The sequence below is a fragment of the Doryrhamphus excisus genome, chromosome 14, assembly GCF_030265055.1.
Source record: "Doryrhamphus excisus isolate RoL2022-K1 chromosome 14, RoL_Dexc_1.0, whole genome shotgun sequence".
Classification (NCBI taxonomy): domain Eukaryota; kingdom Metazoa; phylum Chordata; class Actinopteri; order Syngnathiformes; family Syngnathidae; genus Doryrhamphus; species Doryrhamphus excisus.
In genome coordinates, this window is record NC_080479.1 from 11,496,980 (window position 1) to 11,523,495 (window position 26,516).

The window sequence follows — 26,516 nt, forward strand, 5'->3', positions numbered from 1 at the left end:
TGTGTTTTCTGTCAGCTTCCCATACACCTTTTGGTCTGGGTCAGCTGGTGTAGATATTTGTCATGGTCAGTCCACAAAACAATAAACCTAAGTGCTACATTGTACACACTGCCACTGTCTCCCGTCACCATAACAACCAGTAGACTCCCCTTCTCTTGCGCATCTCTTTGCAAACTCTCAGAGGAAGAGGCTAACGGGCAAAGAGGAATTTGAAACATTTGATCTTCTCCTCCTTCCCATCCAGTCCTACTGTCCAAGATTGATCTTGTCCAAGTAACCCTCTCCCTGATGTTGCGGGATGATTATCTAGTCTACTTGGTCTTTCATCAGCTGCACAGACAATGCACCTCCCAAGTGGGTCAGCCAAAGAGGAAATAAAGGCGTGCTACTGCATGTTTAACTCTGATTTCTTTCACTACTTTCAGCAGTTGATGGTTACAGTTGTACATGATATTTTAAAAAAGTGCCAGTTTCCAGACCTACCCACTCCTGTGGTTATGAGCTTAGAGATGGGGTGAGAAGCACTGCCATCCGGTAGAAACTGGGTAGGATTCCTCCCTCAAGGAAGTGTTCAGGGCACGTCCGACCTGTAGAATTCCTCGGGGAAGATCCTGGACAGGATGTCTCCCAGCTGGCCTGTGGACACATCAGGATCCGCCAGGAGGAGGTGGACGAAGCAACCTTGGAGAGGAAAGCCTGGGCTTGTAGTCTTTAGGCTGCTGCGTGACCTTGGATAAGCAGAAAAAGATGGATGGATGGATGCCATCCTAATTGTGTAGTTTCCCTCAATATGGACAAGTACACAGCTTAATTATGAGGGGACACCTGAGAAATTCTCAACATCAGGAAAAGCGTCTCTCTCCTGGATTTTTTTTGGGTATGATTATGACTCAATACTTCCACTTTTCTTTATTGATGCATTCTATTTTAATAACCAGCAAATGCAGTCAGCATTGCTATTAAGCTTATAATTGCTCAAACATTGCCGCACACCTTTATCAAATGTGACTATTAGCCTATAGCGTGAAATACCAGTTAATAAAAGAGAAATTAAGGTAATGTCGATGGAGAAATTAGCATAATACATCTGAAAAGGTCAGTCCCAGCCCAGTAGCCAATTACCCTTTTTCTTATGTGTAACAATGTACATGCATGTTGTTTGTTCTTAAATGATATGCTCATTACGTTATGAAGATATATTTGTGTTTTCTTAGCTTGCGGCTAGTGACTGACGTTGTGTTATCGTAGTGGGTCTGCATAGATGATGAGACCACATTTGAAGCCGACCACATCCCCCTTCGGCTTGTCTCAACGTAGTTGAGCATTGACAAGTGTGATGTCATTCGTGTATATTTGATCGGAACTCGCAAGTCTTTTTTCTTATTGTCTCATTGAATGGCAGTCTACTCCAAGCAGCTCTACAAGACATTTGTTTGAGTTTCTGTCCACTTGTATCCTTCCTTCTGGGCTTTTGTTTTCTGGGTGAACAGACAGCAACTTGCTGTTGTTCCGCTCTGCAGCTAAAGAGTCGAAAAGCACATTTATACACAATAGTTCCACCCAGGCAGACGTTCAAGAACATTCAAGTGGGCCCGTCTACTACACAGTTGAGCATGCACAGGAAGGTCATCTTTCAATATGACTTTTTTTGTATACGCTAGTTTGTATAGCATCATACATGAAACTGTAATTTAATGTCTGTGCCACAGGTTTCAGGTGAGGCCCATTGAAGTTGGGCAGGGAAGTGTATGTGCTTATTTGCCATTGATATGAATATTACATAAGCTTTGATAAAAGTTTCAACGTGGTCCTAATTCCCAAGTTTTGATCAAAATATTTTGTAGCAGTGCCTTTGAGTCTTTTTATGACCTACATTGGCTTAAAAATGTTCCTACTCAGATCTGAAGGGCATTTAACAGGAAATCAATCAGCTTACATTTACAGAGACCTATAAACATCTTTCTCAGTGGTTTTTTTTTTTTACACACTGTTCTATGGCCCTGCAGGTACTGCAATATGTGCATTGGTTGCTTGACAGAGCCATGATTATGTGCATGTTCATGTATGATAATGCACGCTTGCTTTGAACACTCTTCCAGTGGATGTGAGAGCAATCTGACGATGCAGCGTTTGACTGACAGGCAAGGGTAGTGTCTCGGCTGAGTTATTTACATGGTAAAGCCACAAGTTGTGGTGTAGTTCAGCACCATAGTAGTTTCCTCAATGCCTGTCTTTATTTTTGTTCCCCTGAAAGGTTTTCTTTGCCGCCTACAGTTCCCATAATGACCGACTGCCCTGTGGCAGCGCATACCTAAGTTGCATCCTCACAAAAGGAGGGGATGAGATGAGTGGTTGAGAAGTATGGTGCAGAGCTATAGCGTAACTGCAGGGGAGAATGGGGAGAAAAAAAAAGTAGTTAAAATAATCGAGGTGTGAATGGCCCACCGAAGTGTAGACAAGGATGACTCACAGTTGTGCAGCAATGCGAGGAGCAAGTTTGAACCCCAGTGGCACTGTTCCTGCATTATTATTCTTGCACAGCACTCGCCCCTTGCTGCCATGATTTTTTTAACTTGTTCCTCCTACCTTTTTTAACACATCGGTTGGTTACCTCTGCCTAAAACCAGAGTGCACAGGCAAGATGTTTGTGTTTCGGTTGGCTCACAAAATTGCGCAAAACAACACATTTTCATAGCCGCTTTTTAAAATTACAGTCACAGTACGCAGATCCTAGCTAAACAGGGTGGGCTTTCATACTGCAATCTGCCAATCAGATGTAGGACGGTAATGCATAAAACATAACTGTTGGCCAGCGATGGCTACTTTCAACACAACAGGGCAGAAGAGGCCAGCAGAGGAGGCTTTGCAGGCCCTGACTGTGCACCACTGCTATATTCTCCCTTGAGACGACTACAGTTGTTGCTGATATGTGAAGGGTGTGCAAAACAATGAAACCCTTAAATTTGACGGAGGTCTCTACAAGTGTTTTTAAAGTTATTTGTTCTTGTCACCTAAATGCCACACACATCCCCCACTTTACCCGACTAGCACGACATCTTTAAAAGGTTACATATGCTGTAATTCTTCTGTTGTTTCTGCAGCAGCAGCCCACAATAGAAAACCTGCAACTTTACATAAGTGTGTAATTAACAACCTCGCTTGGCCTCTTGTAAATGTCAACTTCCCACCCCTCTGGATTGCAGGCTTTGATGTAATAATCTCCTCCCCCCTCCATCAGCTACTATTTGGTGAGAAACCACAACTGGCTTTTCAATTAGGGTTGTTTTGATGGCTTCAGTTTGACGGACGGACGGGAGCAGTTACATGAAGAATGGGAAGTGGGCTTTAACAGTCTTGTAATGCAGCTTGAATAGTAAGGCCATGTCAAATATTATAGTTTAATAGCTCAGTGCATTGTCGACAACTTTCAGGACACACACACACACAGTATATGCATTGTAGTGCAAAACACTCTGCAAATCATTGTGAGTGTGTTCTTTACTGCACAAATGAAAAGACAATCACTTTAGTTACTTTACTTTTTTTGTTTCTATTATCCTCAGGCAACATGATGCTAATTTTCAGTATTTCATATTTGTCGTCTCCTAAAAGTAACTTCATCCTTCCTAGTCCGGCCTCCATTTCTTATCAGGATTAGCCGCCTTTGCAGCTCACTAGCCCCTTTCTCCCGTATTCCTACTTTGCCTCTCTCTGAACAATCCCAGTTTTGTGTGGATTAGTGGCTGTATTGTCTTCAGATTATGTTGTCATTGTTTGGGGCTGGGATGAGGGAGGAACTCTCCACTGAATATAACTTATTTAGCTACACAGGAGGGACACAATATTACCAACATATTTCTCAGTATGATGTAGTTCAGGTCTACGCTAACTGCAAAACACAATAGGAGGCCTATGTAAGTGATTTGATGGGACTTCCCTTGAGTGGAGCTAATAATATTGGTATAAGGAAGCATACGACCCTCTACCCTTAAGAAGAAGGATACAAGGTGAAGGAATCCAAATCCATGTACAATCCATAGCTGCCTTTAAGCAACTAATTTCCTGGACATTCTTGTGTAATTCGGTACAGATAAAAATACAGAAGCATTGAAAGCACATTAAGCCGTAGAAAAAAAAAAACAACGTGTATTAGCGCAGCAGGATGGAGATACCCGACTGTTGGAGGCCACAGCAGGGGCTCTGTTGATATGGTGAGACAAGAAATAGCAAGAAAGAAAATACGGCATCATGGTGAGATACAGATGAGATGTTGAGCGTGAATTACCTGTTGTTGTTGATTTGAGACTACGATCATTTTACAGTCATTTCAGACTGAGAGATGATCCTTCCAAAGTGTCATTTAGATAGGAGCTTCAAACTATTGGCTTGTGGGCTGGTAAAGGGTTGTTGACGGGCTTTTATGCAGCTGCCGCAGGTTGAATTCTTCTTGCACTCTAATGCCGGTCTCAAGCCTGGAACTGCCTGTCTGTCCATTTGACATTTTTTAGTTGACTGACATTTGTGGGTGTACCAGCCAGCTTTTCTCATACTGACATCTTTTTGGTTGCTTCTTACAAGAACTAGGAGTTCATTACTTCACCACTACCTTCCTCTCCCTTCTGAGTTCCCCTTTTAACCGTTTCGATCGAACCCTCTCTATTGTGAACTCTGTGGCAGTCTGCTTCCCGGCTGTGTAGCCCCTTCCTGACTGGGATTGATTGGAATACATATCCATTAACCGTATTTGGAGACGGCACCATAGGCAACTTTGGTAAAGCCCATATTTATAATTAACCAGCCGTGCAGTAAATCCAATTAAGATTTCAGCCGCGTTATCTTCTGTGATTAAATACCCAGATGGTTATGAACAGGAAGGGGTGCATTTTCACCCCAGCTGTAATTGATATCAACTAACCCGGTTCCTGCTCGGCTGCAGCGTTTAATCATTTATTCAAGCACTACTCTAATGTGCAGTCATTCATCAGGAAGGACTTATCGATCAACCATCGCCTTGTCCTGCCTTCTCGTCCCTTTCAGACCTGATCGACTCTGAGATATTCACTTGTTAGCCACCTAAATATCAGTATCTATGATATCTAATATAGTAGTCAGCCACATTTGCTTTGGGTTTATACAGCCGACACCCTTGTTAATGAAGTTGATTTGTTATATGTTATTGTTTGTGTTTAGTTGAAGTAGGTGAACCTCCCCAAAGAGGTCTATATAGCAGATCCACTGCCCCGGCTTGGAAAGGACCCACAGGGATTGAAGGCATTATGAACGCAATAATGCTGGTAAACTCTCTTTTCATCAATAAGGCTCCACAGCTCGGTGGGACCATAGTGACCATACACAATGTTCATGTAATTGGAAGACGTCAGGTGCATTTATATACAGATACATGTGGTAAATCTAGTCCTATAAGTGTGCTAGAACAAAGTTATTCAGTATGTTCATGATTGCCTGACTAATCTAACTACAGTTTAAACATTGACCGACTGCACTGTTATTGTTGAGCGCAATGTGCTTGGCTGGTTGGTAATTGCAAGATCAGTGGGAGACACAGTCTCTTTTTATTGGCTCATATGGTAGAGAAATCAAGTGAAACTCTGTCTCTACACGACGCTGCGTTGCCAGCTGTCATATGGGCAAAGCTTGCATTTAGTATAAAAAAGCAGATATTTTTAGGCGGACTTGGAACTGCCAAAAACAAACGGACAAAAACAGATGTTTACTTTTGCACATGTCTGTGGAACCTGAATACATCCACTTGTCTTGTGTGTTTTGGAGGCTTCATGATGTTCCAAATTATGTTTGAGCTTGCAGATACAGTGCAGCCTCGGTTAACATACACTGTCCTGGTTAGCCAGCAAATTGATGCCAGAATTTTGCCTTGGTCTGCATACATTTTTCGGTTAGTGTACAATGTGGCACACATCTTGTTATGAATACAGTGTAAGTTCATTTTTTTATCACAAAATGATTCATACAGTTTCTTCTTGGATTCATTTATTTTCCATGCAGTAGTCAAACGTCCCAAAAAATATGAGGCCCTCGTTCTCATACGTTAGCTACCATGTGTTGTTCAATGTTTTGTTGTTGTTGTGTTTGCAATTTCCGTTACTATTTTTAGGTGAGAAACCAATTGGACCAACATTCTGTTCCATTTTCACATTAAAGCCCATTCTAGAGTAATTGAAATCAATTTGCAATTTGTTTCTGCTGCCCCCAAGTGACCAAAAACCATTACATGCACTTTCACCAATTTCCAGTTTACAAAATGGGAATTAATCACAAACCAATGAAGCTGAGGAAATGTCTGAGACAGTAATATGGTCATCAGGTCTCTTTTATTCATCCATGCAGCTTAAATTGTCCGACTTTTCATACGATCTCCTGGTAATGTCATGGAACTAAGGTCACCTTTGACATTTTATACCACAATCAAACCGCAAAAATGTACATTTTACAACACAATTATAATACACGTGTACACATATCTCAGCTTGGCTTTCAGCCCTCTATGACGCTGGCATGATAGTAGACAAGATCATATTGTATTGCTTATTACTGAGCCAAGATCCAATATAGATTTAACACCATGATGCAATGTGGAACAGTCTAATTCTCACTAATTTACCATAATATACCATAATGGCAAATGCCAGCACGGTCAATTAAAATCAAACTGATTGAAGCACATAGGCCAAACCTGGTAATTCAAATCAAAAATCAAATCAACTTTATTTGTAGAGCACTTTTCCTGCAAGGAGATGCGACACAAAGTGCTTTCCAGAATTAAAACAATTACCACAATTAAAAAGGAAAACAATGAAGAAAAAAGAAAGCCCCTCCTTCCCACCCTCCATACTAGACCCACACACACACACACACCCATCCACCCACACACAAACACACGCAAGCACACAATCACCCACATTAGGGAGACATGGCATGGTACTGAGGAACAAGGAAACACCACCTTTGGGGCCGTCCACACTGGGAGAAGCTGCAGGCCGTGCCATCGGAGGACCAGCACCCGGGCCCTCCGACTCCGTTAGACGGGCGGACCCCCACATTAAAGGGAGGAACCCCCCAGCCGGCCGTGTCGAAGGGACCCAAGGATGGCACCCCCTCAGCATACCCAAACAGCCCCCAGTGTGGAGGACCCCCCTGAGGAAACACTGGAGCTGGAGCTAAAAACTAAGACCATAAAATAGGACTAAAAGATAAAACATAACACTGGAGTTAAAAACTGAAGATTAAGAGCATAAAATAGGACTAACAAGATAAAAACAAAACACTGAAGTTAAAAGGTGAAGAATAAGAACATAAAATAGGACTAAAAGGATGAAAACATAATAAAAGCTTAACAATATTAGTTAAAAGCCTGATTAAAAAGGTGCGTCTTTAATCTTCTTTTAAAAATATCAACAGTCTCCACAGTCCTGAGGCTCTCCGGCAGGCTGTTCCACAGGTGGGGGCCATAGTGGCTAAATGCTGCCTCACCGTGGGTTTTTGTTCTGGGTTTTGGTTTCGCTAAAAGGCCAGTGCCGGAGGACCGCAGGGACCGCGGGGGTTGATATGGTAAAAGCAGATCAGATAAATAAGAAGGGGCAAAGCCGTTAAGACATTTAAAAACCAGTAAGAGAATCTTAAAATCGATCCTGAAGCGGACGGGGAGCCAATGCAGCGACTTTAAAACCGGTGTAATGTGCTCCCGCCCTCTGGTCCTCGTCAGCACACGTGCGGCTGAGTTCTGTAATAATTGGAGATTTAAAATACTTTTTTTGGGAAGACCAGAGAGCAGGGCATTACAGTAATCTAAACGACAGGATATAAAAGCATGCATTAGCACCTCCGTGCTGGCCTGAGAGAGAAACGGGCGGACTCTGGCTATGTTCTCAAGGTGATAAAAACCTATTTTTGTTATATTTTTAATATGTGGGATAAAATTTAGCTCAGAGTCAAAAATCACGCCCAAGTTTTTGACAGAGTCGGCTAGTTTAATATCCTGTAATTTTGGTAAAAGTTTCTCTCTCTGGCCTTCAGGACCTATGACTAAAACCTCAGTTTTGTCCTGGTTGAGCTGCAGGAAATTCTCTGCCATCCATGACTTAATGTCTACAATGCAGTTAAAAAGGGCATCAAGTGGCCCTGAGTCATCAGGAGACACGGCGATGTATAGCTGTGTATCATCAGCATAACTATGGAAGCTGATGCCGTGCCTCCTGATCACGTCCCCAAGGGGAAGCATGTACAGATTAAAAAGGAGTGGACCTAAGATTGAGCCTTGAGGAACCCCACATTCAATTTCATGGGTTCCTGAGGAACATGTATCCATACTTACATAAAAACATCGGCCTGTGAGATAAGAACAAAACCAGTTAAGAACAGTACCAGAGAGGCCGACCAGGTATCTAAGTCTATTTAATAAAATGTGATGGTCCACTGTATCAAAAGCAGAGCTTAGATCCAGTAGAACCAAGACTGTGAGGTTCTTGTTATCCAAATTCCACCTGATGTCGTTTAAAATCTTTACAAGTGCTGTCTCGGTACTGTGGTTCCTCCTAAAGCCAGACTGATGTTTCTCTAAAATGCTATTTCTGTTTAAAAAGTCATTAAGTTGGTAAAAAACCAGTTTTTCTAAAATTTTACTTAAAAACGGCAAGTTGGATACGGGTCGGTAATTATTAAGATTGTTGGGATCTAAATTGCTCTTCTTCAGAAGGGGCTTCACCACCGCCGTTTTGAAGGCGGTGGGGAAGACACCCGTCTGAAGAGAGCAATTCAAGATGTTTAAAAACTGCTCCTCAAAGAATCCATAAAGTGATTTTAAAAGTGATGTGGGAATTGGATCTAAAAGGCAGGTTGTTGGGCTTACTTGGGAGAAAACTCGACCAAGTGTCCTTGCATCAACCAGGGCAAAACTCTCCAGTCTCTCCTCAGGCAAGGACAACAGTCCAGGTGTGGTAACAGAAAAAACTTTCTGGGGTAACAGGCAGGATCTGATGTCCTTGATTTTAGTTCTGAAGTGGTCTGCAAAGTTTTCACAAAGATCGTCTGTTGGTGTCTTAAAAACTTTATTAAAATTTGTGCCTGTTAAAATATTAAAGGTGGAGAAGAGGAACCGGGGATTGTTTTTATGGTTGGAAATGAGTTGTGAGAAATGGGAAATTCGTGCCTTTTTTACTGTATTATTGTAGGTTTTGAGTTGTTGACATAAAATCTCGTAATGAACTGTCAATTTAGTTTTTCTCCATCTTCTCTCAGCACTCCTGCATTTTCTTTTCAGTTTATTGATCTCATATTCAGTCTGCACAGCTGTACTGGGTGGGAGGACAAAGCAGGAAAGTGTGAAATTTAGGGGAGTGGACAGGGTGGAGTGGAGGCATTGAGCAGTCATTCCAATGTGCCTTTGCTCAGTGCAGTGATGCTTTTAACTTAATTAAGGAGACATAGTTAATAGGATGTCTATTGACATTCTGGTCTTCGTTAATGTGACAAAGACAGGGGTGTTTCTATATAACTGGTCGAAGGATTTTTGTCATAGGTATAAACAATATGTTTGAAAGATGAATGCATAAAATTCCTCCACAAATTGGCATCTTAATTTTGCGCTATTGTTTGCAGGGTGTGTCTTTATAAACTCACTTTTCTATCTAATGATACAGTACCTCACAAAAGTGAATACACTGCTCACATTTCTGTAATCCGTCAATTACGTACCTACATAAATCAATCGATTAGAATGTTTTATTTTCTAAGGATGTATTTCATTAAATTACTATAATCCATACACTGCCTTAGTTTTTACAGTGTGAGCCTTCACTGTTTCCAAGGTAACCTGCAGAATGAGGGAGAGAGGGCTGACTGAGGGGTAAAGTAAGACAAAATACAAGCAAAAGTCATGCAGATTTCACCCAAACAGCTGGTGCTAATGAAGCCAGTGTCTCGTTGGTTGGAACCGTACGCTGGTACAGTGGAACGTCTTTTGGGTTTTGGATTTGGTTATTGTTGTACGTATTAGTATGTATACCGGTAAGTGCACTTAGTCTGTTGAATTGAGTGCCCAAAGTAAGCATCCATGGGTCGGTGACTTGGTGTCTGTGAAGAATGGATAGTGGTTCTTGTCGCGTTGGGACACTATAGACAGATTTTGGGTTGTGCTGGATTGTGGGGGGTTATTTCTTCATAGAATGCACACAGAACAATGAAAACCCAAATCTATGTTAGAGGAGCCTGCACTTTTTGCTGCAAAAATGTTCCAAGTTGCCAGATAAAGATGAGAATTGCAAAAGTACAGGTTCCGAGAGGGGGAATGCTTTAACAGAGACGCATAACAAACAGTGAGCCATCCCCTGACATCCTCCCTCCACTCATCACCGTATTCACCAACATGTCTTCAATAAAAATAATAGTCTGTTAATATTTTTAGGTGTCTGGAATGCATTATTGGATTGCAATTACTGTATTTCTTATGGGAAAAAATGGATTGGGTTTATGTATGCGACAAATGTATTTGAACTCGCACACTCACATGTACATTGTTCAGCAGGCAAATAACATGACTCGTCCTGTTTCTTTTTTAATACACAAGTCTATGTTGGCTCTATATAGATGATGCGATGATTGTGGCTTTCCTTGAGGCTTCCCTATCGGTCTCAGCATATTAGGCACATGTTCCCTAGTGCAACCATCATATCTCCATGATCTCTACATCTCACCTCAGCAGCCCCGGACATTGCGAGGCACTGTTTTTATTGAATTTGCTGTCATGTGCAAGGGAAATAAGGATATATCTGGCATACATTTTAGTGTGTGTGTGTGTGTAGACATATGTAAAACTTGCAAACCATACGTCACCTAATGCATTGTGACGTATTACTTTTAGATGCATGCTTTGACATGTGGCCATAACATGATGATTTCATCACATTTTTAATCGATTCATCAAAATAAAATTTGAAGTTAAGTGATGCGAGGCTCAACGCCCTTTGTCCGGCCACCCCGTGTGCATGGAGAAACCAGGCATTGATTGAATTACTGCTTGTCAGTGCAAAATCTGACCATTGAGCTAATGCAGCTGAATGCGTGTCGAGATCAATCTTGCAATGCCATTCAAACGCATAGCTGGAAGGAGAGGAAGGAAAGCCAGGGTGGCATTTATTTATTCAGTCTTGGCCAAGTGAATCCAAAGTGCCTGCATATATACATATATCCAATTGTTACACATTACAAAGCATTTGGAAGCAATGGTAAAGTGATTTGTTTTCTCAGTTGAGAAGACCGTTGAGGAACCTTTTCAATGACACCCAAGAAGAGACCATCACTCTTGTAAAGGTCAAAGGTCGTCCTATGTGGCCATTTTCATTCTGGCCAAGTTGCCAGCAATAAGAAGGAATAGGAACGAGGGGAAAGGGAAGGAATAAAGATGTGATGAATAGGAAAGTTCCTATACTGTGTGTGTGTGTGCGTGTGTGTGTGCGTGTGCACACGGGCACTTGATCACCTCTGCATGGCCTGCTCGGTGCGCTCTAGACAGGGATGCCTTGATGGACGAGGAGCATTCTTTGCCATCTCAGCAAGAGGAAGCACGTAAAGCGTCTTGACCCCAGGGACGAGCCGAGTCACTGTCTCCCATCCAAGTGAATTATGTAGCTGCCATGACAAACACCCCCGCCCCCCAAGGAGGAACAACGGGGCTGAAATCTAAAAGCACAAGAAGTCAGACCCTTTTTGGATGCAATGAAACAACACACAGGGTGTAAAAGCATTTTAATGTAGAATGAGTTAATGCCATCCTGCTAATTCATTGGGGTTTTTTTCCCACTATTTTTCCCAGTTCAATGGTAGCTCTTTGGCTGAGAAATTATTCATAGACTAACCAAAGCCTCTTGTGTCATAATTAATAGTTCCACCTGTATATTGTGCTGTTGTGCAATAACATTTGATATGCCAAACACACGGTGTCCTTGTGTAAATGCTAATCGTGTTATGATGGAGGAGAAGCTGTGATAATAAGACGCTGTTTGGTCAAAACACAGACTGCATCACAGAGCGGGCTGAAAAGGACGCTAGATAACTATTACAACACATCATCAATAGGATAAAACTAACCTGTCTAAACCTAGACACCACATTTCTTAGTGTAGAGAATGTATGAATGTATAAACTGTAGCCAAAAACACTGTAAAGTCTTACTTTCATTTGGAATGCACTCTGGACAATTAATTTCATCTTAATACATGAACACAATGGCCTTCACTGAGTTATGCAAACTACAGGATTGTAGGAATACCATCCATCCATCCATTCGGGTCACCAAGGAATACCCTTCTGCCACCAAATACAATATAGATCCATCCGTTTTCTATATTGTATTGTCCTCATTAGGGTCATCCCATCTGACTTAGGGTAAGAGACGGGGTGCACATGGACTGTTTGCTAGCCAATCACAAGACATACAGACAAACAAGCAAAATTATGGAACAAAACTATGAGGGCTGCACTGGTGTTGAGTGAAGCCATGAGGCCATAAGGAAAAACACAGAGAGCATTGGAGAGAAGCTAGTTTAGAGAAGGAAAAAACAACTTAGCATGCGTAGCATGTAAGCACGAAAGGTTGAAAACATGGGACTCAACACTGAGAAACAATCTGGCAACTGCAAACTGCAGTTTGCGTATGAATTGGACGCAAATGTATTTACCAGTGTCTTACTTGCACTGCCTAATCCCAGTGAGATGCAACGTTGGGTGAAAATATGTCTGGGATCTGTCCTTGTTGGATACTGTTGGAGGGCAAATGCTCAACACAAACAAAACTAAGCGGCGTGACTTGGAGTGACTGCTACTCCTCATACTGTAGTTCTATAAAAGTCACTTTCAAAAGCCTTTCTGTGTGGTAAGGATGATTAAATATCATGAAATGGACATGACCAAACAAGCCTGTGCTACCAAGATGACCAAAGAGCCTCTCAGAAACAAACCATTTGTGATGCATTCTAATGCTGAAAGGATTTGAACTGGTAGTGAGTGCGGTGTGGGTGCAATGCCAATAAACTGTAACGGCGTCCAAGTCATTCTGTCCTCTACTGAGTCCCTGCTGAGATACAGAGTTGCATCCAAAGTCCAGCACATGCTCTGGCCAGCTCTTTTGCTTTGTGTGTGTGGGGCCGCACGGGACTAAAGTCGCAATACACACTTTTGTACAAATAACTCTTCTGGCCGTGCTCTCTAAAGACCTTGTGTTCGGCCTGCTATGAAACCATCTTCCTCGTAAAATAGGCACAGCCATTTTGCAATTATGTACCCACTGACTGCAGAGAACGCTGCAATGACGTGCCTTTTACTAGAATATGGAACGGAGACGAGGTCCAAGCTTGGCTGAACTTTCCCTTACTTTAAACTCAATTTGCATAAAAACACATAATTACCCAAGGTCAACACAAAGATGACTTATTTGCATGTGAGAATGAGTGGTCGAGAGGAGACAGTCAATTTTGCATTAATAAGTGACTGGCTGATGGTAATTTGCAGCTATCACCATCGGAATGTTTGCATCCCATTGCCAACGATGTTGCTTAAAGGAATATAACAATGTTGCCTCTTTGTTTCCTGCAGCTTTGCCCAGCTACACGTGTGGTAATCCTGGGCTGCTTCTCAACGGCCATCAACAAGGGTCCACGTTCAACATCGGAGACAAAATACGCTACAGCTGCAACACAGGCTACGTATTGGAGGGTCATACCACCTTGTCCTGCCTCGCCACTTCAGCTGGAACTGCGGCATGGGATTTCCCCCTTCCCTACTGCAGAGGTATTGGCGGCATTGTGTACAATTTAGTCAGATTTTGTAAAAAAAAAAAAAAAAAATTAACACCATTGGTAAAATTCAGACAATTGCATAATTTGTCTTGTGGAGTTTGGTATAGCAGGACTCTTTCTTAATCAATCCATCCATCCATTTTCTATGTTGCTTATTCTCATTGAGGTTGTGGAGTTATGCTGGAGCCTATCCCAAATGACTTTGGGCAAGAGTCGAGGTACAACCTGGACTGGTCGCCAGCCAATCACAAGGCACATATAGACAAACAACCATTCACACTCACATTCATACCTATGGACAATTTGGAGTCACCAATTAACCCAACATGGTTTTGGAATGTGGGAGGAAACTGTAGTCTCCTACCTGTGTGGCCTGCGTGCTAACCACTCATTCACCGTGCAGCCCCATAAACTTTCATAAATTGTAAAAAAAAAAAAAAAAAAAGTTCAATATTGTAAACTACTGCTTTTACACTCTTAGTATTAACAAATACATTGTAAAAACATCCTGAGCATTTAATTGGCCTCTTGGTCTGAAATGAACTCCAGAAATCAAATACGTTTTGCACTGCATTATCAATTTACACTCATAGCAACTAAGAGTGTAAACATTATAGTCTGTTTGCCCGCTGTTGCATTTTATTCTCCTGGTGATGGGTGGGGGACCTTTTCGGTTGTGCCCTGTGCTTATACTGATATCTTATTTAGCATGACAGGACCTCATATGTTTGCTCCCAGTCAGGCGCACATGCCAGTTGTCCCTCCTCACAGTCAGACAACCCCCCCCCCGCAGCAACAACACCTGCCAGTTTGGACCGTCTGACCCACGTTGACACCATTTTTTTCTTTCTTTTTGGGGGGAATAGTTCACTATAGGCGATTATGCTGCAATCAATCATCCTTGTAGAAGCTCTCACTTTGCATGTATTTAAATCCACGCACACGTGGATCAGAGTATCACCAGTGATGGGTTGTGTCAGTGTGCCTGCTGAGCGGGGAGCTCAGACACTGAGCCATCTGCATCCAGGCCAGGAGTCAGGAAGCCCACACATGAGCGCACATGGCCGGGCACACACACACACACACACCCACACCAGAACATGCCTGTACAATGCAAAATCAGTTTGCATGCATTTTAATAATACTTCTTCGCAATGAATTTGTTTTTGCATCGACGTGTCATTTTTTTCTCCTCACCTTTGTTTATAATTCACCACCAGCTTGCCATTTAGAACCCAAATCTGCTATTTCATTTTCCTCAACAATGCTCAGCCAGACTCCTCGGGCACTCAAGGATGTGATTTTGTCACCTCCTCAGCCAAAATTATATACACGTTGTAGAAGCTGGCAATTTCTCTGGTGATTAATTCAAGTTTCCCAGTAGCACATAAAATCCTACATGTACGCCTGAAGGCATCTCCTCAATGCATAAGAGAATTCTTAATGACACTCTAGTTTCCACGCAGTGCAGAGCCCACAATCTGCTGTTCGGAGCAGCCTGCCAAACGCTTTTGCGCCATTCGGGCAGTTGACCTATAATTGAGGAGAAGCCATTGATGGCATTTAATGACTAATATGGTCTTCTCTGGCTTTGATTTAGTGTTTGCTTGGTGTAAACATACACCCATACTCAATTGACTATTTACGAGGTCGTCCAATATACAGTTATACCTTGGGCAACGTCTGCCCTGGTTAGCGCATGTTTTGGTTAACAGTCAAAATTTGAGCTAAAATTTGCCCACTTGTTTTGCGGCCAAAATACTGGCTGCCGACCCGTCCACAGTGTGCCCCGCCTGCCGCCCCAAGTCAACTGGGATAGTTTCCAGCATACCCCGGTGACCCTAGTGAGGATAAGCGGCATAAAAGATAAATGGATGTATGCAGCATATCTGTTTAGTAAATTAATATTTTTCTAAAAGTTCAAGTCAATCATTTTTTTTATTTTTGGCAGCGAGTATGTATGAATGCATTTTGAGCAAAAGCACCCTCCTATATTCATTCTTACCATGGTACTCAAAGAAACTGAAGTAGCTTTCCCCCCTTTCTGGAGAACCATGAAATCCTAAGTGACTGGCAGAAAATATGCAACCATAGGAAGCATTCTGACATCTACAGTTGGAGACAAGAGAATGTGTCTCTGCTCCCTTCAGATGTAGGACTTTGCATTGGTTTCTGATGATTATACGGTGTCTCTTTTAGTTTTCAGCATCCATATGGAGCTTGCTTTGGCTAGTGGCAGCTGCAAAATAGAGAGAACAATACAGAGGTGAAGTTTGGAGTCAGATGCTTCCCTTCAAGTGTGGAGAAACCAGCTTGTGTGGAATTTCAATGCTCTCCCTCATCTTTTCCTCCGCCTGCTGTCATCCTCTCGCCGTCACTCCCATGCACTGCAGCGATCAACCGTCACCCCTCCCGCCATATCTGCCTTTCGTCATTCCCCCAAAGCCTTCACTTCTCGCTCACCCGTCCTGGCATGTCACCTGTCTTCTCCTTCTTCTGTCTCGGTTTCCCTCCCATTTAAGTTCACACCTCACAGGTTTCCGCTTGTCTCTACACTCTCTTGCCCTCCCTTGGGGGGTTGCCGTGGTGACAGGTAGGATGGATGACAGACAGATCTAGCCGGCCACCCACTGATGAGCCCCACACTAGATTGACGGGGGGGAAGTGTCATGTTGGGGCATTTTGTGACATACATATACATCTTTATTATTATTATTAACATGTCAGTAGTGCGTATGATACTTTACTCAATACAAGAAATTGCCTTTTTAAATGATAATTTTATCGGTGGGGGTTACATATGTGTATGTACATATATTTATATATGTATGTATTTAAATGCGTCTTTCAAATAGTCTCACACAGACAAGAGCTGCTTTAATGAACACAAATCTGAATTAATAAGGTTGTAATTATGTCTCCCCATGTTGCATCATGTTTCATCATGCATTCTAATCCATCTCCTTGCACATTTTTTTAAATCAATTTGCTTCTCTCTGCCCTACATTGAACATTTAAGGAACAACATGCTCAAGTATTTGTGTCCCACTAAGATCATTTTCCACCAGGAAAAAAAAAAATAATAATGCAAAAAAATCAAGGCAATCTGTGTTTAAGCAAGTGAGCAACGCTGGTGCCGCTGCAAAAAGACATGTTTGATGGCGGCTTGCTCAAATTTTAGAGAAAAGTGCTTATCAGTCCCCTTAAGGTGCGTAACAGATTTATTGATGCTTAAAGTTACAGTGGGTGTTTTGTAGAGCGCTGACTTATGGGGTCAAGCTTTGGGGTTTAATGTAGTGAATGTATCAGAAAAATAAGTGCAGTGAACGTTTTTCACATGACCATAAACACAACAACAAATGAAACACAATGAACTATTTTATTTGTCATTTTTCACCTGCTGGACAACCCTGACTAACCATTTGGAAACGATACAGAATGTATTTTGGATCCTGATACTAATTTTATTTGAAGCAGGATCATGCACAAATGACTTAACCAGTTCCCATAAAACTTTGTGGAGGGCTGGCGTTTGGGGAAAAGGAGAAGGCATAAAACGTTTCAGTGGATACATTAATTTTACTCACAATGTCCAATAAAATATAGTAGCATGTCCCCTTCATTTCTCTGTACATAATGCTTGGATGGACTTTCTGTATGGATCTGTGCTTTGAAGAGATTCAAGGCTGTTTCCTTAGTTACCAGTTTTGAAATAATGCCACAGAAAAGCACAGGTGCTACTAATCAAACAAATCTTGACTTCATTTGAGAAAGAAAACGGTTCTTTTTGTTGTTCTTCTTCTTATTGTCCCTCATCACACCGCACTTAGAATTTTGTGTTTTCACTCTGGTATGGTTTTTCAAAATAAATTAATGCATAATCAGAACTTTTTCATAGTTGACTATGGCTTATTATTAGTCAAATAGTAAATGAAGTAATATCTAAATCCAAGGCATTTGGAAGACTCATGTTCGGTGAGACACACAGGAACCAGACTTGATCACTGAAACAACTGTCTTCCATCGCATTTTGGCCAAGCTCAAGCTCAACTCTGAACCCCTGATGTCACTTCCTGTCTGAACACCACCAAAAGACTTTTACATCAACTCATTTGAGCATGAGTCTTATGTATGTCTTCAATAGCTCTCCCATATTGCACAATATGATTGTAAAGGTTATTATAGGGGTGTCACTTCATGTTTAGAGCACTCTAATAATGTTAAACATATTTAGAAGCGTATAAACATGTTCTCTACCTACAAAAATATTTGATTTATAATTAGGAATCCTACTTCACTTATTGCCAAATTTAACCAATTATTTGCCACAATCAAGAGATTGTTGTACAGTTTAACAATTTATTTCTCCTCCTCTTTACAGCGGACGACGGGTGTGGAGGTACACTTCGAGGACAGAGCGGGGTGATCACCACTCCCAATTATCCTGCTGAGTACCACAATAATGCTGACTGCACTTGGACCGTGCTAGCCGAGCCAGGAGACACCATCGCCCTGGTCTTCTCTGACTTTCAGCTGGAGGACGACTACGACCTGCTGGAGGTCAGCGGCACAGAGGGTTCGTCGCAGTGGTGAGTTGTCAGCATTTCTTTCATTGACTGAGATGGCACTGAGCTCGGGATGATGTGTGGTTTTTAAATAGGGAGGAGGTCATGGTGCTTGTTTTATTTGGACACGAGTTACATTAATTATTACATTAACATGTCTGAAAAGGAGTAGGGAGAAGCAGAGCTTAATCAATCTTCACTTCCTGTGTTTAAACTTGACGACTGTCCACATGAGAGAGAGCGAGAAGAGAGAACGTGTAATAATAGCTACAGTAGGTTGGTTTGTATTAACTGAAGTCGAATCAATTAAGAGATTGTTCAGTTAGTTGCAGGGGGTATTCTGAAAACGAAAACAAACAAACATAAGAATCATTGCCTATGCCTGTCACAGCTTTCTCCCATTAGTGTGTATCATGCGAAATGTGGGTTTAAATTGCCATTGTCATTCATACACACACACACACACACACTCATACACGTTTATCCTTTCAATTAGTCAGTGTACAACAACACACATGCTCAGCTCTAACGATGAAGAGCTAGGATATCATGGTGTCAGCGTGGTCCTCTTACCATCTGTGGCAGCTCCCACTCATGATGACAACTCTCTCAGCACAGGAAGTAATTAGCGAGCTTGACGCATATAGACAAAGAAGTCGTATGCATGGATGCGGCCATCAAACAATGCAGGTGTGCATCAAGGGCTTTTCTTTAAACTAGGAAATACAATTGAAGTCAGCGTCATAAGCAGAAACCCGGACAATAGACTCAGTTGGTAGTTCCGCATAAACACTTCCTTGAGAGAACTGTATCAACTATCCCACAACAAAGGATTGTTCGATATGAAAGTCACTTTGAATGACGGCCTGGAGTTTTGAGATACTTCCCAGACTCCCTGAGGTGGAAAGTGCTTCTTTTGCGCATTCGACAATGTCATCAGCCTATTGTCCTAGTCTTTGATTTGTTTTCCGTTTCTGTGTTGTGTTGGGGCATCCAAATCTCCACAGAGCCTTCCAACTCTGTGGTAGATGTTTGCGTGGGTGTTTGTAGTGATGCACCTGTGGAATTGATTCACGGTCTTGAAAAGAAAGTGAAACTAGTGAGAAACCAGCAACACGGGAGACATACTGTATCTGTAAAAGTTTCAGCTGGTGGATGTTGGGACACCTTTCACTCCTCTACTATAGGTGCTTGATAGGGTTACCTCACAGCTGGTTATCATTGCAATGTGGCCCAGTTTTTGGAGAGAAGGGGCTCATACCATCCATTTTCCTCCGCTTATCCGGGTCGCGGGACAGCAGTGTCAGACTTCCTGGTCCCCAGCCACGTCCTCCAGTTCCACTGGGAGGACACCAAGGCATTCCCAGGCCAGCTGTGAGGCATAATCCCGCTAGCATGTCCTAGGTCTGCCCCGGGGCCTTTTCCCGGTTTGGCATGCCCGGAACACCTCACCAGGGAGACGTTCGGACTAGACGCCTGAGCCACCTCAAGTGGCACCTCTCGATGTGAAGGAGAAGCGGCTCTACTCTACTTATTATTATTATCTTTTCTGCCTCCTTCTGTATGGTCACCTACATTACACACAGCTATAGAAATCTTCATCACATAGCTTGTCCTCTTACATTGTAGTTTACCACACAAACCCATGCTTTGATTGACAGCCCTGCAGTGTTAGGATTCAGAAAAGGCAGCAGGCAGTCTTCAGAAATATGCATGCGGATTAAGCGTCACAGTGGAAAGGTCTTGCGAAAAAGAAAGAAATTCCAGTTCCTCCTCCACATGGAATTACCCTAATAGATCTTTGTGAGTGCTGCTCGCCCAGGGGAATGCATTCCTCTACAATTGCATTGTTTGCATCCATATTGATTTTCTCCCCCATCTCCATCCACTTTAAGGCAATGTAAATACCCAACACTCGCCAATTGCCAGATACTCATTCGCCCATTTGCGTCTAAGTGGAACTCACATATATTTGACTTATTTTTTTTGGTTTTGGGTAGCACTTTGTTTTGCAAAGCGCCCTAATGCACTTGCATCTTCGAACATTGCTTGAGATGTTAAAAGCAAGTCTCGTCACACTTTCAGAACTGCAAATAGAGATAAGGAAGCGCTTGTCGACAAGACAAAAAAAAAATTAATTGTTCTTGTTTGTGCATCCTTTGACTTCTTTTTAAACCTAACCCTGCTGGTTCATGACTGTGACATGTAGTGAGCGTGTGGATGGCCCCTGCTTTGCTGATGTGTCTCACTCTTGGGGGGGGTAACTTCAATGTGTGTGTGTGTGCGTGAGAGAGAGAGATTGTTGTTGGAAAGCACTGCTATATATTGATTGTTTGTTTAGTTGACTCACCTGAGTGATTGAGCAGTCTCTGGAACAGCTTTTAACTTCCCGGAGATTATTTGGGTTTGGAGCTAAAGCAATATCAATACATATCATTTTTTTGGAGATAAAAGCCTCAACTTTTTGTTTTGAGTCCCTTAGGTCTGAGGTTTTGATTTATTGCAGCCCAAACACTGCTTATATATTTGTGTCAAATCACTATAGCCGTCTGTTCGATTTCCTGCGTTTAAAAATGGCCATTTCAGCATATAAATAAGCAGTCTGAGCATCAGCACAGCAGACAGCGATACTTTCCGTACATGTGCTTAAATGGATGCTGCTGTGTAGTAGTGGATGGAGTTCATGTTGGTTATGCTGTGAGATGTTTCTCATAACGTCGACTTGTGGGATTGGAAGCACTTTGCTTCAGAGCCTTGCTGGTAATTCAATCCTGTATCACAAGTCCAGTCACGTCGTCAAGGGGCTAGACTGTGCTGTGGCGTTTCTGCCTCTCTCCCGCTCTCTCGACCATGTGCGTGTCATAAAGCATCTGAGCGAATCGTTTGGTCTGATTGTCTAATGAAAGTCTATACACTTTCATTACATATTCTATAGTCATTTACTCTAAGTGGTGCTCTCATCATGAAAGTGAACGTATTATCCGAGACAAAAGTAAACTAATAGTGAGTTGTGTTTATTGCGTTGGGTAAACTCCTGCAGGCTGCATATCAAGATAATACAGTTGTTGCTGTGCATTATTTAAGTCTAAGCTGGCGGATGAGTGACTACTTGAGCTGCAGTTTTATCAGAACTATTCCAACATGTTTGGGACACTCTCTTAATTGAATTGAAATTATTTGTTATGGCAAACTTAATACGGTTGGAGTGTGTTTCAGTGCTAACCGAGGTTCCACTGTATGTAAGTTTTCCAACAACAACCCCAATCCTTGAAAGAGGCGTCTAGTCACTTTTTTGTTTTGCTGTGTCAGCGTTCATACATCTAAAACTATAGTTTGGCCCATCAGTCTGCGCTCGAGCAATGGATCAATAGCTGTCGTCACCAGTCTGCCCACCGATGCCCCTCAAAGCCTATTTGTCTGAGTAAAGATTTATTAGCAGCAGCTGTTGCTTGAGGACTCAATCTGCAACGTGTCATCAATCAACAATGTTATCTCCAAAACCTTGTGCCTTGCTGCAGATTGGCTCATCTCAGACCTTCAACACTTTGATGCATTTTCTCTCATTGTCATTGCTCATGGTGTAAAACTGCACAGTGATGGGGAGAAGTGAAATAGACATATAGGTTGGCAAAATGAGCCATCATCAACTTTAGAAACTTGCTCTGCTCCTGCCAATACGAGACCAGTTAGGCCACAACGGTTGGGTAGGCTGGCAACGCCTGATTAACATCCATTATTAATTACCGTTGATCATCTGTGTTTTGTTAAGAAACAGCAGGAGCGGAAATTTAGTCAGTGATGTTTAGTCTAAAGGGTAAACTGGCTCCCCTGAGGCACGCAGTCTGGATCGCCAAGTGTCTGTGTAAGCATGTGTAGCCATGTGTTACCATCAACCTTTATTCCAGCAAGAGCGAGAGAACACGCAGAGGTTAAAGGCAATGGGCCACATCACTGGGCCTCTTTAGGTGTGTTTACGTGGCACCACTGGGATGCAATCTATCACTTTTAACAGCCCTCCGCATAAGCTTAAAAAGCATACCGACACCTTGGAAATAACTACTTTGTGGACACATACACAGCATGATTTAGTTGGAGATGGAATAAGAAGTTCAAGACTGAATCTCAAAACTCACAATGCAGTTTTCCGTATGACATTTCTAAACCACATGGGCTTCTATGGGAGTGTCTTCAGTCTAGGCACTTTGGTTTCGTGCCGAAAATGCATCATTCTTTGTATTAAATCTTCCAATACATGAGGTAGACTGGGTTCTTGGGTGGTTGAGACACTTCATCCACACCCACTAGATCGGGAGGATAAGTACATTTTGCTGTGCATTGTACATATAACAAATACTTTCATCAAAGAAATATCTTTGTTTACAAGTTTAAATGACGGTTTTATGCCGCTTATACCCAATAATGATTGTGTTGTGATGAAGATAATAGTCAATGCAATGCGAGAGTGCCTTGCAATTAAACAGTAACAATAATTAGCTAATAAAAGTCAGTAAGCCAGGCTGAAAAGCTCTTTGCGGAGATTAAAGAGCAAGTGCAGGAAAACTTAGATGTTTTGACTGTAGCAAGGTTCACTAGTTCCTCTGTGAAAACACCCCAACGTCTTTCGGAGCAGACAAATCTGTGTTCAAATAAATGTTAACATCTTCAGTGTGCAACCATGCTGCAGTAACAGCAGAACATCATCCTGTCCCAGGGCCTTCCCCAGAGATCACCAAGATGTCACTGTCTGATCTGGGTCACCGCTCAGCCACAACATTTATTTATTTTTTGTCAACCCTCTACTTTTCACCGAATAACCTAAACACAAACACATAAACAGTACGGCACGTAAGAAGTCGTCCATCTTGTAGAGTAACCTAACTTGACAACAGCAGCCAAGGGCGTCAGACATTCCACCTTCTTGCCAACTCAAATCATTTAGTTTATGTCAAATTCATTTGCTTTGGGATGATATTAATAAAGGGATGTGAGGGACCGTAAGAGAGGCCGAGAGTTGCATTGATTTTTTAAAACTTGTTTGTCTTGAACTGATTGGACATGAGTCATGGCTACCTTTTGGATCCACATGACTCATATCGAGGGAGTCCTCCTACATGGCCATTATCATCAAATATCACCGACGGATGTGCTTTGTTGCTTCTTAGGTATTTATCTGCATAGTCTGTGCAACCGCAGGACTGGTTTGTCAGTTGGGTTTTGTGTGTGCAGTCTTCCCACTCATCACTTTTTTATATGAGGTGACATCCAGGCCAACCTGAATATATTTACAGAGCAACCTTTATGAACTCCAGTGAACGTGCCTTGACCGGCAATTACCGGTGCTGCACGCCACCGTGCTTCCCATAAAAACTCTTTTCAACTGCATCAATAAACGTGGGAAGCCCAAGGGTGACAGGCAGCGTCGGCCGTCGGTACGTAAGGGTGCACTGTTGAACTTTTAGAGGTGACAATAGTGAAATGTCCTAATGGATACCACTACGTACATCAGGTAGAGTATCTCACAGAAGGGAGTACAGTGTATAAAAATTGCCCACAATAAGTGAAATAGACAAAGTAACCAACTTCGTCTGTTTACAATTATTAGGTTTTAAGGTTGCAAAACGTTCACTATACACTTTTCTCTTACTATTGTATCACATTTCTCTCTTGTTTTAACACAATCTTCGTTTGAATTTTAATGATCAATCCTTGAGTATCATGTGATTATCTCTGGGGCGAGTGTTCAGGTTTTTCGTAATCAAAATATGGTCATCCTACTCGAGCAGAAAAAGTTTGCCAAACTTCAAACTAAGGGATTTGATGAGAAAGCAAATGTGACATGTGGGCTTCTATCTTAAGTGGCATTTGTTCACTCCAGATTTAGTAAAGTGCCAGTAAGTTGTCAGCATCATCGATTTACAGTCTTGTATTTCACCTTCACCTTATAGACAGAATTACAAAACAGGCTGTCAACCAAAGCCAAAGCTTTGTCTAAACTTCGCTGCACGACATTTCCAGGGCCGGGTGTTGGGTGTGTATTTTGTTTGAATCAAATGTGCGTACCTTTTTGCTTTGCACACTCTGGCATTTTGTAATTAGTTGTTCTGATTATATTACTTCGGCAACATGTGGGGTGTGTGTTTTGTAAGTGGGGAAATAATTAAAAAAGGGATTAGTGTCGTCCGGGACAGGCGGAATTATACACTGGCTCTGGCTAGCTCTATCTTTTTGCACATCAGTGTTGCTAATATCATGGCATTATTAGCTTGACTATCATTCTCCCCCGACTGTGTGATAGTGCAGGATTATGGAAGGTGCTGCTGTGGCCAGTGAACCAGGGAAAAGCTGTGTGATTTGTCATAGCATGGTTAATTATTGTGTTGTTTGCATGAATGATATGGATCGAGAACAGAGCTGGTTCTTTTGACCCGAAGCCAATGGATGCTCAACATGTCCAAGAGTGTAGTTGCTGTCTTGCACATGGAGACACTACTTTGCACTTTATTAGTAATACAATGGAATGCCATTGGGTTTGGCTTGTGTTTTGTGTTGCATCAATGTTGTGAAGCGTTTCTGATGGGCGTCCAAGCATGTTGGATATTTTGGCACCCATTAAAATGCCTACTCTACTGGAGGGTCTAAGCACCTACCCGATTAATCGAAACAACACGCTTGAGATTAATCGACTAAGAAAATAATCGTTAGTTGCACCGCTACACCTGACCATTTTTAAATCTTCCTTAATGTGCTATAAATAGCAGCAACAGCGTGACGCAGACAAATGGAGCTGCCGAGGGATTATTCTGCCTTTCCTTTTTTTCCCCCTTCCTCTCTCTTCGTGGAAGCTATGAAGAGGGAATGGGAAGGATGGCTTTAGCGCCGGCAAAACTAATACCTTTAGCTCCTCTGTGTCATGCTTCCTTTTTGCATACAGTCTGCTGACACACTCTTTTATTTTGGACTTTCTCTCCCTCGTGTCTTTTAGTTCCCATCGTGTTGCGGCTTATACTCCACTTATCATGTCTCCGAGACACAATACAGCAAAGAAACAGTGTATAGAATATGTATATATGCAGTTGGAATAAAACAAAAAAAAAACATATATTAAATAAAATGAATAATGTTATTTTATGGTTGAATACGGCTCATTATTCATTCATTCATTCATTTTCTACCGTTTTTTCCTCACGAGGGTCGCGGGGGTGCTGGAGCCTATCCCAGCCGTCTTCGGGCGAGAGGCGGGGTACACCCAGGACTGGTCGCCAGCCAATCACAGGGCACATATAGACAAACAACCATTCACACTCACATTCATACCTATGGACAATTTGGAGTGGCCAATTAACCTAGCATGTTTTTGGAATGTGGGAAGAAACCGGAGTACCCGGAGAAAACCCACGCATGCACGGGGAGAACATGCAAACTCCACACAGAGATGGCCGAGGGTGGAATTGAACCCTGGTCTCCTAGCTGTGAGGTCTGAGCGCTAACCAATAGATACGGCTCATTAGTTAAATGTAAATAGTAATGATATCCAATCCATGTTGGATCCATGTTTGCCAGTGCTCTGCTGTCACATTTCAACTATTTCCTTCACTGCTAATCAGAGGCTTACCCCGAAAGGGTAAGTGAAACAGCAGGAGACCCCGAGTTTGGAACTTTATTAAAAGTTTGGATATAATGAGGAGGCATGTATTTAGACTGCAACAAAGTCGAGCTGTTTTCGAGCAGCAACATGCCGTTAACCCTGCCTACAGTCGCTGTCACATGTGATTGATTTTGTTTCCCCTCCATTTAATAACACCTATGGAGGATTTGATGTACAGGAATCCAAGTCAGAATTGGTTTAGCAAATGCTTGTTTCAGCATCCTGCTAGTTAGTCCCACAGTGAATTGGTGAAGTGCACAACATGGAGATTCAAGTGTGAGTCTATTAATTATTGACATTTAACTATACACTTGTGGGGTACACCATAGCGTTCAGCTACTAAATGTGCCAAGCTTTATAATGTAACTTGTAGAAAAAGAATGCTCCTATTAACTCATTAACAGGCTTTTTGTGTTTTTTTAATTTATTGGATTAAATTACCTTTGCGTGTGATCTCACAGCGTCTCAACGTCACCAGGT

General features: G+C 42.2%; 1 protein-coding gene across 1 annotated transcript in view; it reads left to right on the forward strand.

The window, feature by feature from the left end:
• csmd2 (CUB and Sushi multiple domains 2) overlaps positions 1 to 26,516 on the forward strand; it is a 148,775-nt gene that overhangs the window by 29,299 nt on the left and 92,960 nt on the right. Inside the window, exons 4-5 of the mRNA XM_058046312.1 lie at positions 13,624 to 13,818; positions 18,208 to 18,415. Of these exons, the coding sequence (XP_057902295.1) occupies positions 13,624 to 13,818; positions 18,208 to 18,415 (403 nt within the window). The remainder of the gene's footprint in view (positions 1 to 13,623; positions 13,819 to 18,207; positions 18,416 to 26,516) is intronic.